The sequence below is a fragment of the Loxodonta africana genome, chromosome 2, assembly GCF_030014295.1.
Source record: "Loxodonta africana isolate mLoxAfr1 chromosome 2, mLoxAfr1.hap2, whole genome shotgun sequence".
Lineage (NCBI taxonomy): Eukaryota > Metazoa > Chordata > Mammalia > Proboscidea > Elephantidae > Loxodonta > Loxodonta africana.
The window spans coordinates 219,045,755-219,062,824 of NC_087343.1; the positions used below are offsets into that span (position 1 = coordinate 219,045,755).

The window sequence follows — 17,070 nt, forward strand, 5'->3', positions numbered from 1 at the left end:
GTAAATGAACTGAATCTAGAACAGATACTGGTAAGCTGTTTAATACTATCATATATAAGTGACTTAATAACTAAAAAGGAGGAGAAAGCAGAAGAGAGATAAGAAGCATTTCTCAACTCCAATATTATAACACTTATTTTCACTAACCCGTTTAGCTTGTGGTTTTGTGAAGCAGTGTGGTTACTCTGGGTTCATGATTTAATTCACATTCCTAATGATAACACTCAACTACTGTACGTGGTGATACTAAATACAGTCAACCTTGCAAAAGAGCCCTGGAATATTCTGGGGGAAATACCACTGGAAAGCAATGATGAAATACAAGGTTCAGAAACTTTCCACACAGTAACACTTGCCAACAGATCAACAGCTTTCCTATATCATTAAAAAAAAAAAGTTTGCACCAAATTTAACTATACTTTGCCATATTAATACAATTTCTTCAGATCTGTAACTGTTTAAAACTTTAACTGCATCATTTTAAAATACTCATATAAAATAATACTCCCACCTAGTGGATAAAAGAAACACAACTGGCTTGTTTCAGCATGACCAAACCGAGAAAAAAAAAAAAAAATCACACCCAGTGCCGTCGAGTCGATTCCGACTCATAGAGACCCTATAGGACAGAGTAGAACTGCCCCATAGAGTTTCCAAGGAGCGCCTGGTGGATTCGAACTGCCGACCCTTTGCTTAGCAGCTGTAGCACTTAACCACTATGCCACCAGGGTTTCCCGCGTGACCAATACCAACGTAAATAAAGAATTAAACTACAGTGAATTTAAAATAAGTTTATTCTGTTTTCCTGTCCCTCAAAACAGCCCCCCTCAAAAAGAAAAAAACAGGGCACACTGCTCCCCTTCAAGGGATAGGTGGGTAGTACACATCACAAAACAATCTTTAGAATCATGTGTATATGTTACTCTGAATCTCATTTGTGACCATCAGTTTCTTCAGCATCTCTGTGCTCTGGGGAATATTCTAGAAAGAGAAAAAAGTTGCTAAGAATCCAGTGAGACCAAGAATTCAGTCAGAAGCAACTTATACAGACCAACCCCCACAGTCTCAGGCTTAATCAAAGAAGAAAGGCCCCAAATGGTACTACAGGAGCTGCCTTTCACCTCTTCAAACAAAAAGGCAAGTAGGTAAGACTCTGAAGCACGTTCTTGCCTTGCTCAAAGCCCACTAAGCTCCTTTGACTACATAACCACCTTGGCCTCTTTCTCATCACCTCGCACCTCCTAACTCCACACTGAACGCCCTAATACCACCCAAATGCACACTGAACATGCCTACTCTGCTCACATTGCTTCTTCCCTCTGCACATTCTCACCCACTAAGACTCACCCATCTTTCAAATCCAACTAAACTGCCACTTTCCCACGAAGCCTTCCCACAGGATAAAGCCCCGTCTCCTCGTAGCTGGCCTACAGGTTAGCCTCCCATCGGGTCGCCTGGCATTACAATCCTGGTATCGCCCTGTGACTGTGGTGCTAACTCACCTCTGGAGGCCCAATGGCTAACTCACCAAACTTCACACATTTGACGTATATTAAATTCTAGAGTGTTACAACTTTATCCTCATTCATTTTTCTAAATGCCAAGTACGTGATGAACTCTGGGAACACCACCCACAGACCCTGTGGTGTCCATGCAGCAGAGACTGAAAACAGCTCTACTGTGGTGAAAGAAGCTATGAACTAATTCAGGATAACTGTATTTGGTCTTTAAGGAAATGACACTCTTCAAAACGGGCATTTCACCCTCCCTCAAATCATTACCTTCAAAGCAAGAAGTGAAAAGTTTTTAAAAAAGTTATTCAAATCTTCCCTTCAAAGATTATTCTTAAGGCTGGGAGTTTACTTAAAACATCTACGACATGATGGAAACATGTGGAAACGGATAAGGGTGACGACTGAACAACAGGATGAACAGAAGTCAGTGTCACTGAACTGGACATGTGAAGAATGCTGAAATGGCAAGTGTTTTTGTTACATATATATTTATTACAACTAAAAAAAAAAAAACAAAACCCTATAGGGAAAACGACTTCCAATGCTCTGAACAAACCTAAATATTTACAAAGTGCCTGTGTGCTCAGCATAGTACCAAGGGCTGGGAAGACACCAGTGAACAAAATGGCCCTAGTCCCTGCCCTCAGGAAACTTCTTTCTAAGTTGAAACCAGCAAATCCATTAACTATATAAGCAAACACAATTACCAGTTAGTATACACTTTGAAAGAGATGCTAAATACAAAAGAACTCAGTCAGAAAAATTATCCATGATTCCAATTTCAAAGATATGTTTGAAGAATATTAAATCCTAGAGTTTTACAGCTTTACTCTTCTTCATTCTTCTCTATGCCAACTATGTGATGAGCTGAGGGAATACCAAAATTAAAAAAAGGTGCTCTGTTCCCACAAAGCATTGAAAATCTAGCAATGAAACTAACCTATGAGACCTGTGAAGGGGGCTAGCTGAGGACAGAACTTATCAGAAAGGTCTTCTTTCCACTAGTGGACATTCCACAATAAAACGGGTGCAGAACAACTTTGTTAAAATCTCTTTCCTTTAAGGAAGTTCTAAACTGGAGGTCCAGGGACTCACAGTAAATCTCTTAGAGAAAGAAGGGGAGTCTCTGAGCTACCTAAAATTCCAGGCAAAACTTTTTGTCTATGTGTTCCCTTATATATTTTTCTAGGAAAGAAACTATGGATATTTACAAACTAGGGGCAGGGAACAAGTTTATTATATAAATCTCTCATCTTCACATACCCAGTCCCATGCAAAAGCAGGTGAATAAATGTTACAATAATTTGATCCAGCATAGCTCAAAAATGCCTTCTCAAAAATTACAACCTTCCAAATTAATTAGTTACAACAACTTCTTAAACAGTAAAACCATCTTTCTACACAGACACCTGGGATTTAAGTGCATTGCACTGATCTATTATATACCAACAAAACATTCATCAAGTCACAATGTCCACCAAGAAGAGTAACAGGTTCAAACCAGGGAGTGTTCCTTCGAGAAAGAAGATCTCTGAGTGCTGCTTATGCTTCAAACTGACACCATACATCTGTGTGTGTTAAGTTCATTATAATAACACAGCTATGAATTTCAGCTACTAATTCAAATGAGCTAAAAACTTACCTTAACCAAACCTTTCAAGCTTCTGGAAGAAAGTACAGGCTTAAAAGCTTCTACTGTAATGGGGTCGAGTTTCATAATATCAGTGTAACACAAGTACAGAATTGCAGGAATTCGCCATACTTGACAGTAACTCAGAACTATGAAGAGATGGGGAAAAAAACACAAGTTTTCTATTCATACGATGCCTAATACAACTTTAAAAAATAACAGCTGATCTGCAAGAGTCAAGTCTCTGTTGCTTTTGTAATAAAGGCACTCACTGGCATTTTGAACCAATCTAGAATGCATATTTTCTTTCAAAGCCAATTTATCTTCCTAAGTAATCTCTTGCTTTTGTAAATATTATATTCACCTACATTTCCTGACATAATGTTGAGACACATTTTAAGTAGCTAAAAGATCAAAATTTTGCTGACTATAGTAAGTTACATTCAGTAACAAATACACAATGCATCATGTAGGGTTTTTTAAGATATCTAGAGCCAATTCACATTCTAGTAAACTTAACATTTAAAAGCAAAAAAATTACTAATGGGTAACAATTACATATTTCCTGAAAAGTAAATCTATTTCTGACATGATGCTAGAACAAAATTAGTAATAGTGATAAAAATGCTAACGCAACTACCAAGATTCAGTATGTGAAACCCATTTTGATAACTAAGCCTTACTTGACCCACTTTTCATACACCAACATTTAACAACTAACATTGGCTTGCACTTCTGAGTTCTCAAAGACCAAAAAGAAACAAAGCACCTCTGAAACACAACAGTCAAGAACTCTGAACTGCTCTCGTAAGTTAACTCCAGAAAGTTTGAAAACTCAACACCAATACAACGTACTAATAACTATAGACACTGAGGATTAAGAGCAATACACTGATATCAATCATCATTATTAACAAACTACTTCAAAAAGATCAGCATAATAGTTGAGGTAATAAGTACCAACAAAGCCGTCACAAGACATACTATAAATGTGAGGTATTTTAGTACCACCTGCTGCAGGAAGATCATGTACGATATTCGGCTGTTCCAGCAGCGAACAACACACAGGGTCTTTGAAATTTTGTGTTTTCAGGGCTCTCAGGAAAGGAGATGGCAGGCTGCAGGTAGACTCTGAAGTTTTGTAGTCAGTGATATGTCGACTCGTGAGAATAGTTACCTGCATGTTCTTCTTTGGACAAGAGCCAAAAACCTAACACAAAATTGATTTCAAATTAAAAAGTAAGAAAAAAACATATACTTTTATTACAGAATGCAAACACTTCCCTAGTGATTTACCTGACATGACACACAGTAGTTTGTATCATTCCTTGCAGGGGAGGGAGGGTCCCTGCAGGAAGAGGACGCATGCTTTGCTGTCCCCCTGGCCTGGGCATTAGCTTGGTTCTGCCACTTTCTAGTCACATGATGTCCTCCAAGTCACTCTCCTCCTCTGTGAACTAAGGACAGCATTACTGACTACCAGGGCTCTGACAGGGAATAGACAAAGCCACGAACAAGTGCCCAGAGCAGCAACTACAAAACTATGATACAGAGCAGCCGAGTTAATGAACTATGGCCACCTGCCAGTGACTGCAAGCACACCCAACACTCACTCCCTCTTCCAGCCACCAGTGAAGCTGGAAAAATGATTCTCATCATATCCATTTCCTTAATTTTCATGATTATAGGCAACTTCCCATTGCTCTAGACCCCAACGTCCTCTTCTGTGATTTGAAGGGCTTGGATTAGACAGATTTCCAAGAACCTTTTCAGCTTTTAGAATCTATAGTGATATAAACCTATCACCATAAACAAAGAAAACAACTATCTGTAAATGAAAATGACATTTTAGGTCAATGCACCTTGTTTGAAAATATGAAGAGGATAAAATGGCTGTTTTCAAATAAGAACAACAGAATTGAAGATTTTATATTGTGTGCCGCAAATGATTTGTGAGGCTCATTTCACTGTATCACAGCTTTGTAAATAACCACAAAAAAGTTAACACTATATAGATTTGTTACCAGGTACACCCCATTAAAAAGAACATCACTCACAAGGCCTCCCTTATTATCCTCCCTTTATGATACTTATGGTCTGAATCCATAGTTTGATACCTCTGTTTGATTCTGCATAACTACCAGGATTATGTACCTGACCTGGACCAAATAGCAGGGGACTCAACAAGTGCCCTGCCTTAGTCATCTAGTGCTGCTATAACAAACAAAACCACAAGTGGATGGCTTTAACAAAAAGAAATTTATTGTCTCACAGTCGAGTAGGCTAGAAGTCCAAATTCAAGGCACCAGCTCCAGGGGAAGGCTTTCTTCTTTCTGTTGACTAAGGAGGAAGGTCCTTGTCATCAATCTTCCTGTGGTCTAGAAGTTTCTCTGAGCAGAAACCTCGGGCCTAAAGGACACATTGTGCTTCCAGCACTGCTTTCTTGGTGGTATGACGTCCCCCGTCTCTCTGCTTGCTTCTCTCTTTTATATCTCAGAAGAGATTGGCTTAAGACACTGTTTAATTTTGTAGATCTCATCAATATAACTGCCACTAATCCATCTCATTACATCATAAAAAAAAAAAAAAAACCCGCTGCCGTCGAGTCGATTCCGACTCATAGCGACCCTATAGGAGAGAGTAGAACTGCCCCATAGAGTTTCCAAGGAGCACCTGGTGGATTTGAACTGCTGACATTTAGGTTAGCAGCCATGGCACTTAACCAGTACGCCACCTGGGTTTCCTCCATTATATCACAGTGATAGGATTTATAATACATTGGGAAATCATGTAAGATGACAAAATGGTAGACAATCATACAATACTGGGAATCATGACCTAGCTGAGTTGACAGATATTTTAGGGGGACACAATTCAATCCATGACAAGTACCATTGGTTGTTGATCATATGCTACCCCCTGGAAGGGCTCAATGTCGACCAATTCTTTTTGGTATAGTGACTCAGTGTATTCCACCCATCTTCTTTTGATGCTTCCTGCATCGTTCAATATCTTCCCCATAAAATCCGCCAATACTGCAACTCAAGGCTTGAATTCTTTCTTCAGTTCTTTCAGCTTGAGAAATGCTAAGCATGTACTTCCCTTTTGGTTTTCTGTCTCAAGCTCTTTGCACATGTCATTATATTTTGTTGTCTCCTCAAGCTGCCCTTTGAAATCTTCTGTTCAGCTCTTTTACTTCATCATTTCTTCCATTCACTTTCACTACTCAATGTTCAAGAGCAAGTTTCAGAATCTCTTCTGACGACCATTGTGGTCTTTTTTTCTTTCCTGTCTGTTTAATGACTTTTGCTTTCTTTGTGTATGATGTCCTTGATGTCATTCCACAACTCGTCTGATCTCCAGTAATTAGTGTTCAATGGGTCAAATCTGCTCTTGAGGTAGCCTCTAAATTCAGGTGAGATATACTCAAGGTCATATTTTGGCTTTCCTGGACTTGCTCTAATTCTCCTCAGCTGCAACTTGAACTTGCATATGAGCAATTGAGGTCTGTTCTGAGGTAGGCCCCTAGCCTTGTTCTGACAGATGATATTGAGTTTCTCCATGGTCTCTTCCTCAGATGTAGTCATTTTGATTCCTGTGTATTCCATCTGGCGAGGTCCACACGTATAGCTGTCACTTATGTTGTTGTAAAAAGGTTATTTGCGATGAAGAAGTCACTGGTCTTGCAAAATTCTATCATGTGATCTCTGGCATTGTTTCTACCAAGACCATATTTTTCAACTACCAATCTTTCTTCTTCTTTGTTTCCAACTTTCGCATTCCAATCACCTAAAACTATCTAGGCACCTTGATTGCATGTTTGATCAATTTGAGACTGCAGAAGCTGGTAAAAATCTTCAATTTCTCCAACTTTGGCATTAGTGGTTGGTGCGTAAATTGGAATAATAGTCGTATTAACTGGTCTTCCTTAGAGGCATGTGGATATTATCCTATCATTGACAGTACTGTCCCTCAGTATAGATGCTGAAACGTTCTTTTTGATGATGAATGCAAAGATATTCCTCTTCATTCCCAGCACAGTAGACCATATGACTATCTGATTCAAAACTGTCAGTATCAGTCCTTTTCAGCTCACTAATACCCAGGATATTGATGTTTATGCAATCCATTTCATTTTTGACAACTTCCAATTTTCCTAGATTCATACTTCATACATTCCACATTCCATTAGCGGACGTTTGCAGCTGTTTCTTCTCACATCAGCAAATGAAAGTCCTGAAGCTTTATTCCACTCGTGTCATTTAGGTTGACTCTACTTTAAGGAGGCAGCTCTTCCCCAGTCGTATTCTGAGTGCCTTCCAACCTGAAGGGCTCATCTTTCAGCAGTATAGCAGACAATGTTCCGGTGCTATTCATAAGGTTTTCACTGGCCAATTTTTTCAGAAGTAGACTACCAGGTCCTTCTTCTTAGACTGTCTTAGTCTGGAAACTCCACTGAAACCTGTCCACCAGGGGTGATCCTCCTGGTATTTGAAATGCCAGTGGCATGGCCTCTAGCATTACAGCAACACACAAGCCACTATAGTACGACAAACTGACAGAAGTGTGGGGGTTTAAACAGGTATACAGGTATACACCAAATTTCCTATTTCTAATGAATTTAATTGCAACACCTCTATTAAGAGAGTTCCTGGATGGTGCTAACAACATTTTCAGCTGCTGACCAAAAGGCTGGAAGTTCAAGTCCATCCAGAGGTGCCTTGGAAAAAAGGCCTGAGGATCTACGTACTTCAGAAGAATCAGCCATTGAAGACCCTATGGAAGACAGTTCTACTCAGACGCATATGAGGTTGCCATGAGTTGGGATTGACTCAACGGCAACTGATTGGTTGTCTATATAAAAATATTCCCAGGATTTAAGCTGACATGTTGCTATGATGTATGGATACAAGGCCTCAATCCTTAAGATATACCGCATTTAAAAATAAAATACTACTGCCAAAATTATGATTATTCTCTAAATTTATTAAAGTGAAATTTTCATTTGTTTCACTGAACACATACTACGTGCAGAATGTTCCAAAAAAAATGAAGACTCAACCTTTTCCAGCCTAATGGTAAGAAAAGTGGCTCTAATATAAGACAGATGCAGGGGCTTTTAGGGTGAGTGGTGAGGGGTAGCTCAGAGCCAGCCCCTTGGAGGCCAGCTCTGTTCCCTGCCTCACTTTCCTGCACGTCACCTGCCTGCAGGTCCATCGGCCCACTCTGTGGTTTCCCACCCTTGGCTATGGCGTACTATGTCCTTTGCTATGACACTGCTGTTTCATGTGGGCTGCCTGGTTTTCCTTCAGACAAAATAACAGGCTGTTGGGTGCAAAGAATACAACTATGTTTTATACTTCTCTGACCTGTATGCCTTAGCACAATGCTGATTACATTCGCTAAACTGATCATGTTAAATAAGTTCTTTTTATTCTATCTATCCTATAACAAACTCCTACAATTGTGCTGAGAAGAAACAAATACTTCCCCTCACTCCCCCCATATCTGATTGCATGGATTTAAATGAAAAGATATTGAGCCCTTGGAGTTGATATCCAGCTCTTAGAGTCGAACCATTCGCAGCTTTCCATTTCTCTTTTACCTTTTCCAGCCACTGATACTGCTGATCTTCGGCAACGTAGCAACTGCACTGACAAAGGAAAACCTGAAAAATGAAATGCCAAGTTCTGTGTGAAACCAAATAAATTTTATGCGTACCCTAAACTGTCACCATGTATATATGTATATATATCCTAACCCATAGATAGGTATATATTATATACATATCATATATATACCTACACACACACACACACACACACACACACACACACACTCACACATTCACAGGAAAAAAAAAATTTCCATTCAGTCAATTCCAACTCATAGCAACCCCACAGGACAGGGTAGAACTGCCCCACAGGGTTTCCAAGGCTGTCATCCTTACAGAAGCGGATCGCAGAAAGCATTGGAAGGAAAAAAGGGCACGGGTTAGGGAAGAAGACTGGATATATAATTAACTACACAGCAGGTCTGGAATAATCAAGAGCTACCTAACTAATAAGTGGTACAACTAGAAGCAGCAACAGAAATTTCTCCTGGTTGACTTTCGTTATCTCTTCCAAAACAAATTATTTCCATTAAGGATCAGGTACAAGAACATGTACAGTTCCCTTATTAAGAAACAAGAACTCTCAGGCAAATTTAAAGTGAAATAACTTTGGATCACATATTATAGACACAAATTACGATTATTGCAAAAGCAAACTTTACAGATTTCAAGGCTAACATTTAGTCCTTACAATAAATGTTATAATATTATGGAATACAGAGTAAAATGGAATTTATTTCACTGACTTCTTCCACTGCTTGAGTCCCTTTGCTCAAGCGCTTAGCAGCTGTGGAATGGGAGGGACTCTCTGAGACGAGCGCATGGGTACACATGGGTCACCTGCTTGGCCACCTCACCTGCCTGACTTGTCTCCCTAATTAGTTGAGGCCCATTCTCTGAATGGACCAAGGTTAGGTTTACAAATGCAATCCACTGAAATCACTCGGCATCAACCACTTAAATCATCAGGACCAATTCAGTTAGATCAAAACCTTGATGTCAACAGAGTGGTGTTTAGAATGCATAAAACATCCACTTCTTTGACAAGTATTTACTGAGCTCCTGGTATGAACCAGTCCCTGGCTAAACACTGGGTAGATGGCAACAAAGCACAACTCCCTGCTCCTGTGGAGTAAGCACATTCTTTGTGTTTAGGTTGCCAGCTGAAGTAATTTTCTGAGTGAGGGCAGGCTTTAAATATTTCATGTTTACAGTTTATAACCAAGTTATTTCAGAATTTCAAAACGACTTTAACAATGCACTTTATACCCCACGTTAATGTTTACATAAAGGGGTTGCTTCGAAAGTCCTTGGGTGATGCAAACGGTTTGCACTCAACTACTAACCAAGAGGTTGCAGGTTCAAGGCAACTCAGCAGCACCATGAAGAAAGGCCTGGCAATCTGCTTCCATAAAGATCATAGCCAAGAAAACCCTATGGAGCAGTTCTACTCTGTAGCACATGGGGTCACCACGAATAGGAATCAACTCAACAGCAATGGGTTTGGTTTTTTGGTACCACTGCTTATAGGCAGAATTCCTCAGCCCAAAAGTAGATATAAAGGGAGAATTCAAATAAACAGTGTTATGGATTGAATTGTGCCCAAAAAAAAAAAAAAAAAATATGGTGAATTTCTGGCCCTTGAACTTGTGGGTGTGATCCTGTTTGGAAATATGGGTTTTCTTTTGCTGTGTTAATGATGTCATACCAGTGTAGGGTGCCCTAAACCTGATCACTTTTGAGTTATAGAAAGAGCTGATTAGACACAGACACAGGTACACATGAGGGGAGACAAAAGCCATGAGAATCATCTGCAAGCCAAGGAACCAAGGAAACCCTGGAGCTACTGACAGGGGAGGAAATGACACAGCTCAAACCCTGATTTGGACTTTTGGCCCACAGAACTGTGAGAAAGTAAATTTCTCTTCCTTAAAGCCACGCACCTGTGACATTTGTGTTACAACAGCACTAGTAACAAAGACAAATAATACACAAATGATGCTTAAATAACAACTTTTTAAATACACAAATTCCACCTACCGAAGGATTTGATTTTAGATGATAAAACACACAAAAAGCCTCTGTGGGGGACAGACTGACAGCATCTGTGGTTCTACACCACTCATTCCACAGTTTAGCACAACCAACTTCCTCCCAGATGCCTGAGTTCATAACAAACGACGACAAAAATGCTGTGAAAACAATTTGCATAAATTAGTGCTTCGCATTTTTTTTTTTTTTCAATAAAAAATTCAAGTTACCGTAGAATTTTAAAGCTGAAAGAACCTTCAAGGGCTTCTACGTTGCAGATACAGAAACTGAGGTCCTCAAGATGTGAAAAACCACACCTTGAATAAAGAAGATATTAGAGCCAAAAGCAGAGAACAGGTTTACTGACTTCTTACCCTGCTCTCACGGTGCAACACTCTACTGAAAAACGTGGGAACTTTATACCAATAAGTCAATAGTTATTTACGAACTACTCACTATGTTCTGGAGTCCCTGGGTGGCACAAACAGTTAAGCACTTGACTGCTAACCAAAACGTTGGCAATTCAAGTCTACTTACAGGTATTTCAGAAGAAAGGCCTCGTGATCTAATTCCAAAAAGCCAGCCATTGAAAACCCATGGAGTGCAGTTCTAACACACGTAGGGTCGCAAGAACCAGAGTCAACTTGATGGCAATTGGTTTTACTATGTTCCAAGAGCAGTGGGGGTACCTTATGAGGTAAGGGCTCTTAATTGGGGTTTCCAAATGCCCTCCCCAGAGCTTGTGAGCCCCCTGAAGTGACACCAGTTTATGGACGTACATACACACATACACTGTTCCAAATGAACTCCACACTGTTCTGCCTTTAACCCACCAAGTGAATTAATACACATAAAGACCTTAGAACTGAGGGCTCAAAAATGTTAGCAATTATTACTGTTGTTATTCTCAGAGCTCTCTTTATGTTCTCAAAGGAGTCTGTTACCTCAAAATCTTCTAAGAACCATCTCTGTGAGGGGTCCACGTACCCACTACCTCAACTCCTCCACATCTGGCCAACACAGGCTGAGGGCACAGGGAAACCTAGAACAGTTCCTTGAGCGTGTAAGTTCTCCTGAAGCCAGGAACAGTCCCTTTAAATCTTATTTTTCAAGTGTATGGAAAGATGGTACCACATGAGCGATAAACTCAGGGGACAGATTTCACCTAGAAGCAAAGTTAAACTACGATGACTTTTTAAAAAAGGTCCCAGGCATTTGAAATCTTTCATGATGGAAGGAAATAAGTAACTTCAGATTACGTTCTTTCAATAAAATCTGTAGCCTTCTGCATTTTCACTTACCTACTGCGTTATTTCCTATAGCAATTATAAACTTGGAACACGAATACTTTTCTAGCAGGGAAACTTCCAAAGATGTTTTTGTTTGTCTTCGAAGAAGACGCACTTCCCTAATACAAAAAAGAGAAGATGAAACTAAAGCAACTTAAAATAAATAAAATCAGTACCATTTTATAAGGAATGATTTTGTAATAGGTAAAATGCAAACCTGAATTTTATAAAGAGCATGATTACAATCCTAAGGAAATTCAGATAATGATAACTCATCAACAAGGCCATCACATGCAAAGCTGATGGAGAAGCCAACAGCAGAGGGAGGCTGTCCACCTGGCCCACTGCCCAGTCTGGGCATCCCTCCAAGTGGGACGGCTAGGCACGGTATACGTTAACACCGGGACAGCTGGGCACGGTGTGCGTTAACAAACACTGTCTTAGTTTCTTAGTGCTTCTACAACAGAAATACCACAAGTGGTGGCTTTACCGAACAGAAATTTATTTTCTCACAATTTAGGAGACTAGAAGTCTGAACTCAGAACACCGGCTCTCGGGGAAGGCTTTCTCTCTGTCGGCTCTGGAAAAAGGTCTTTGTCTCTTTTCAGCTTCAGTTTCGCTGTTCCTTGGTGATCTTCATCTTCTCCCATCAATGCTTACTTCTTTGTGCCTAATTTGCTCTTTTTATATCTCAGAGGTGATTGGCTTAAAACACACCCTACACTGAAATGGACTCACTAACACAACAAAGAAAATCCTATTCTCAAATGGGATTACACAGTGGGATTTAAAATTTACAACACATATTTTGGGGGGACACAATTCAACCCATAACACAAAGCACGCTTTTTCTTTTTTTAATTGTGCTTTAGGAGAAAGTTTACAGCTCAAGTTAATTTCTCATACAAAAATGTATACACATACTGTTATGTGAGATTAGTTGTAATTCCCAAGTTGTAATTGCCACAATGTGACAGCATACTCCCCCTTTCCACCCCGGGTTTCTTGAGTCCATTCAACCAGTTCCTGTCTCTTCCTGCCTTCTCATCCTGCCTCCGACAGAGCCACCCATTCGGTCTCATGTATCTGACTGAACTAAGACGCACACTCCTCACAAGTGTTATTTTTTGTTTTATAGTCCAGTCTAACCTTTGTCTGAAAAATGGGCTTCAGGAACGGTTTTAGTTCTGGGTCAAGAGAACGTCCAGGGGCCCTAGTTTCGGGGGTTCCTCCAGTCTCTGTCAGACCATTAAGTCTAGTCTTTTTACATGAATTTGAGTTTTGCTCCACACTTTCCTCTTGCTCTGTCCAGAGGCTCTCTGTTGTGTTCCCTGCCAGGGCTGTCACTGGTGGCAGCCGGGCACCATCTAGCTCTTCTGGTGTCAGGTTGGTGGAGTCTCTGGTTTATGTGAACCTTTTGTCTCTTGAACTAATATCTTCCTTGTGTCTTTGGTGTTCTTCATTCTCCCTTGCTCCAAGTGTGTTGGGACTAATTGATGCATCTTAGATGGCCACTCAAAAGTTCTTACGACCCCAGATGCCACTCACCAAAGTGGGATGCAGAATATTTTTTTAATAACCTTTGTTACTGCTAGTTGACCTAGATGTCCCCCAAAACCATGATCCCCAGGCCCCAGCCCCAGCTACTCTGTCCCTCAAAGTGTGTAGATGTGTTCAGGAAACTTCTTAGCTTTTGCTTTGGTCCAGTTGTGCTGACTTTCCCTGTGTTGTGTGTTGTCCTTCCCTTCACCTAATTCTTGTCTACTATCTAGTTAGTGAACTTCCCTCCCCCTCCTTCCCCTCCCTCATAACCATCAAAGAATGTTTTCTTCTGTATTTAAACCTTTCCTTGAGTTCTTATAATAGTGGTCTCATACAGTATTTGTCCTTTTGCAACCAACTAATTTCACACAGCATAATGCCCTCCAGATTCATCCATGATGTTGTGAGAGGTTTCATGGATTCATCATTGTTCTTTATCGTTGCATAGTATTCTATTGTGTGTATGTGCCATGAGTTGTTAATCCATTCATCTGCTGATGGGCACCTAGACAAAGCACACTTTTGAAGCATTTTAGCCAAAAAAAAAAATATTGAACCTGAATCTGACTAAGCCTCTAGAGGAAACATCCATTTTTAGGAAAAGCAGATGATGGATGATGTTGTTGTTGCTATCCCCAATTCAAGGCAACTCCATGCACAGTGGGATGAACTTTTGTGATCCACAGGGTTTTAACTGGCTGATTTTTGGAAGCAGATCATCAGGCCTTTCTTCCTAGTCTGTCATAGCCTGGAAGCTCCACTTAAACCTGTTCAGCATCACAGCAAGATGCAACCCTCCACTGACAGACATGGGTGGCTGCTCAAGAGGTACACTGGCTAGGAATTGAACCTGGATCTCCCACATGGAAGGGGTGAATTTTACCACTGAGCCACTAATGTCTTCATCTAAGACCAGGAAGAAAGGCTTGGATCACAACCACTCAAGGGGATAGGGCAAGACCAGGCGAATGATGGATACACGTATTAGATGGCATCAGGAGGAAGCAATCAGACAAATCCAAAAATGTGGAACATTCTACAGAACAGCCAGTCTCGCAACAGGGCTAAAAAAGAAGGTAGAGGGGCTCTCTAAATAAAAGGAAGCTTAAGAGACAAATTAAGCACTATGGCTGCTAACCAAGAAGTCAGCAGTTCAAATCTACCAGGCACTCCTTGGAAACTCGATCAGGCAGTTCTCCTCTGTCCTATAGGGTCGCTATGAGTTGGAATCGACTCAACGGCAGTGGGTTTTAGTGGTGGGTAAGAGACAAAACATCTAAATGTAATGTGTGGACCTTGTTTGGATTATGATTTGCATAAACTCACTGTAAAATGTCATGTTTGAGATGACTGGATAAATTTTGCCAAGGACTGACTATTAGGTGATATCAAGGAATTATAAGTTTTGTTGGGGCGATAACACCATATGTAATAAAATGCCTATACCGTTAGCGATGCATTCTGAAGGATGTTGGGGTGAAGGTGTCCGGGAGTCACTTAAGGGTGGGGGAAATGAAACAAATGTGACAAAATCTGGATAACTGTTGAATTTACATGACAGTTCATGGGACGGTGTCGTTATACTATTTTCTCCAATTTTTAGGTGCTGGAAATTGTCCTTAAGAAGTCATAGTGTCCATCTGATATTGACATATAATGCTAACTCAAGTGAGCGTTACGTGGGGTGGAGGATAACAAAGTTCTCAAAGAACTGGGGTAATATCCATGAACCAAATATATAACCCAGAGCCCGATGACAGCATTGTAGCCCTCAAAAAAAAACAATCCTAAATACATGCTACAGGTAGCGTTGGAAGCAAGTTCTTTAAAGAACACACCTGAATTCAACTCCTAAAACGGCTTCACTTTCATGATTTAACTGCAATCCTAGCGGATCAGCGCGAGCATCGCTTACACCAAGCCACCGACGCCGGCTCTGCCGGGTCCTCAGAGGCCTAACTGGGTACCTGGGGTGCGCTGGGCATCGGCTGACCGTACTCAGGCCGGCGGGGTTGCCGGGGCCCGCGGCCGATAGGGCCACCCCGGATTCGAACTCGTCCCGGCCCTGCAGGCCGCGCACCTCCCGTCCGACCCGGCTGCCCGCGGCTCCCCGCGCCAGGCGCCTCACCTCTTCCGCATCAGCTGCCGCCGGACCTCCCTGTCCTCGGGCGTCTCCCTCCTGTCCTCCTCCTCTTCCTCGTCCTCCGTCCCAGCTCGGCACGGCGCCTTCACCACCTCCCCGAAGAACGTGGCCGCCATAGCCGCCTCAGACCCGGGGCCCAACTCCGGCGCAGCGGTACTACGCACGCGCCCCGCCCTGTGTCCATGAGCCCCGCCCCTGAGCCCGCCCCCGCGCTCCGCTCTGCGCCCCTTAGCTCCGCCTCGAGCCGAAGTCGGCCCAACCCCGCGCTCCGCCCCGCTCCTCCGAGCCCCGCCCCTAAGTATGCCTCGCCCTCGGACCCCGAGCCCCGCCCCACGCCCGTGAGTCCGCACTCGCGCTCCGCCCCCAGCCCCGCCCACCACACCTGAGCTCCGCCCCCTGAGCTCTGCCGCTTGCCCTTGAGTCCCACCCCGCCCCTGCGCCCCGCCTCCTGATCCCGCCCCGTTCTCCACTGTGCCCCCGCAGCCGCGGAAACCCAGCGAGTTCTCCCCGCAGCCGGGGTTCCGCGGCAAGACCGAAAGACTGGAAGGCTGCGGGACCCAGGGGCCGGAGGCGGGCCTGTGGGGCAGGGGGCGGGCCGCCCTACCGACGGGTAACGGACCGCAGAGAGGAGCTCAGGCGCCCCCTCTCCAGCCTTTACCGCTTTTCCTTCTCTGCCCTTCCCTTCAGTCTCTTTGCGTCTTCCTTTTTTTTTTTCTCCGATAGGGATGACAGGGAGAGCTATAGTTTATTAGGCACCCGGCTTCGAGCCTCGGCCCCCGCAAATAGGTGCCGGCCCCGCACACTCCGGTGAAGGCTCGTCGGGGCGGACACGGGAGCCTTGCGTCCCTCGGGTTCTGCCCGCGAACCTGCGCTGTGGAGGTGACCAGGACGGAAAAAAATGCATTGCTTCGTGGGGTTATAAAAACAAACCTTTACTCTGGCAATAGGAGTTCACATTTCAAAAGCTCGCGACTATAAAGCTGATCTAAAAGACTTTTTAACCAGAGAATGCAAAAATAATTGCTTCTATTTTAAAACTTGGCCACTTTGAACTAATTGTTTTAAATAGCCTTTCATTAATAAGCAAAGCATGTGTTTGTTTTTGAATTTTCTTCTTTGAAATGTGCTGGAAGACAAAATTCACGGAGCGCTAATCAGATGGGAAAAGGGAACAACTACTGTAACAACTGAAAATGAAAATTTCCAGTATTGCAATGAAAAATGATCATTTTCCAAAATTTAGTTGTGCTGAAAATAGACGGCATTGCTTGCATTTGGCAACCTTGTCAATAAATAGCCATAAAGTA

The 17,070-nt window shown here is 42.2% G+C and overlaps 1 protein-coding gene across 4 annotated transcripts; it reads right to left on the reverse strand.

Moving 5' to 3' along the window:
• Positions 1-776: 776 nt before the first annotated feature.
• Positions 777-15,916, reverse strand: PSMG1 (proteasome assembly chaperone 1). Of its 4 annotated transcripts, none has more exons than XM_003419019.4 (7): positions 15,749-15,916; positions 12,091-12,197; positions 10,799-10,950; positions 8,750-8,812; positions 4,156-4,354; positions 3,157-3,293; positions 777-981 (listed from the first exon to the last, which is right to left on the reverse strand). In XM_003419019.4, the coding sequence occupies exons 1-7, from the start codon at positions 15,877-15,879 to the stop codon at positions 907-909; spliced, it is 864 nt and encodes a 287-aa protein (XP_003419067.1). In that variant the 5' UTR covers positions 15,880-15,916; the 3' UTR covers positions 777-906. The 4 variants fall into 4 exon arrangements, with proteins under 4 accessions (XP_003419067.1, XP_023414873.1, XP_023414874.1 ...); XM_023559105.2 differs by lacking the exon at positions 15,749-15,916 and adding an exon at positions 11,734-11,831 and having other exon boundaries at positions 12,091-12,201; XM_023559106.2 differs by lacking the exon at positions 15,749-15,916 and adding an exon at positions 11,777-11,954 and having other exon boundaries at positions 12,091-12,201.
• Between the last annotated feature and the right edge of the window lie 1,154 nt (positions 15,917-17,070).

Excerpts from the sequence above, each read along its gene's own strand:
- PSMG1 (XM_003419019.4), bottom strand. The coding sequence starts at position 15,879 with ATGGCGGCCACGTTCTTCGGGGAGGTGGTGAAGGCGCCGTGCCGAGCT. Across the intron at positions 4,355-8,749 it reads AGTATCAGTGGCTGGAAAAG|GTTTTTGGCTCTTGTCCAAA; the intron begins GTAAAAGAGAAA and ends ATTTTGTGTTAG. Across the intron at positions 3,294-4,155 it reads ACATGATCTTCCTGCAGCAG|TTCTGAGTTACTGTCAAGTA; the intron begins GTGGTACTAAAA and ends ATCTCTTCATAG.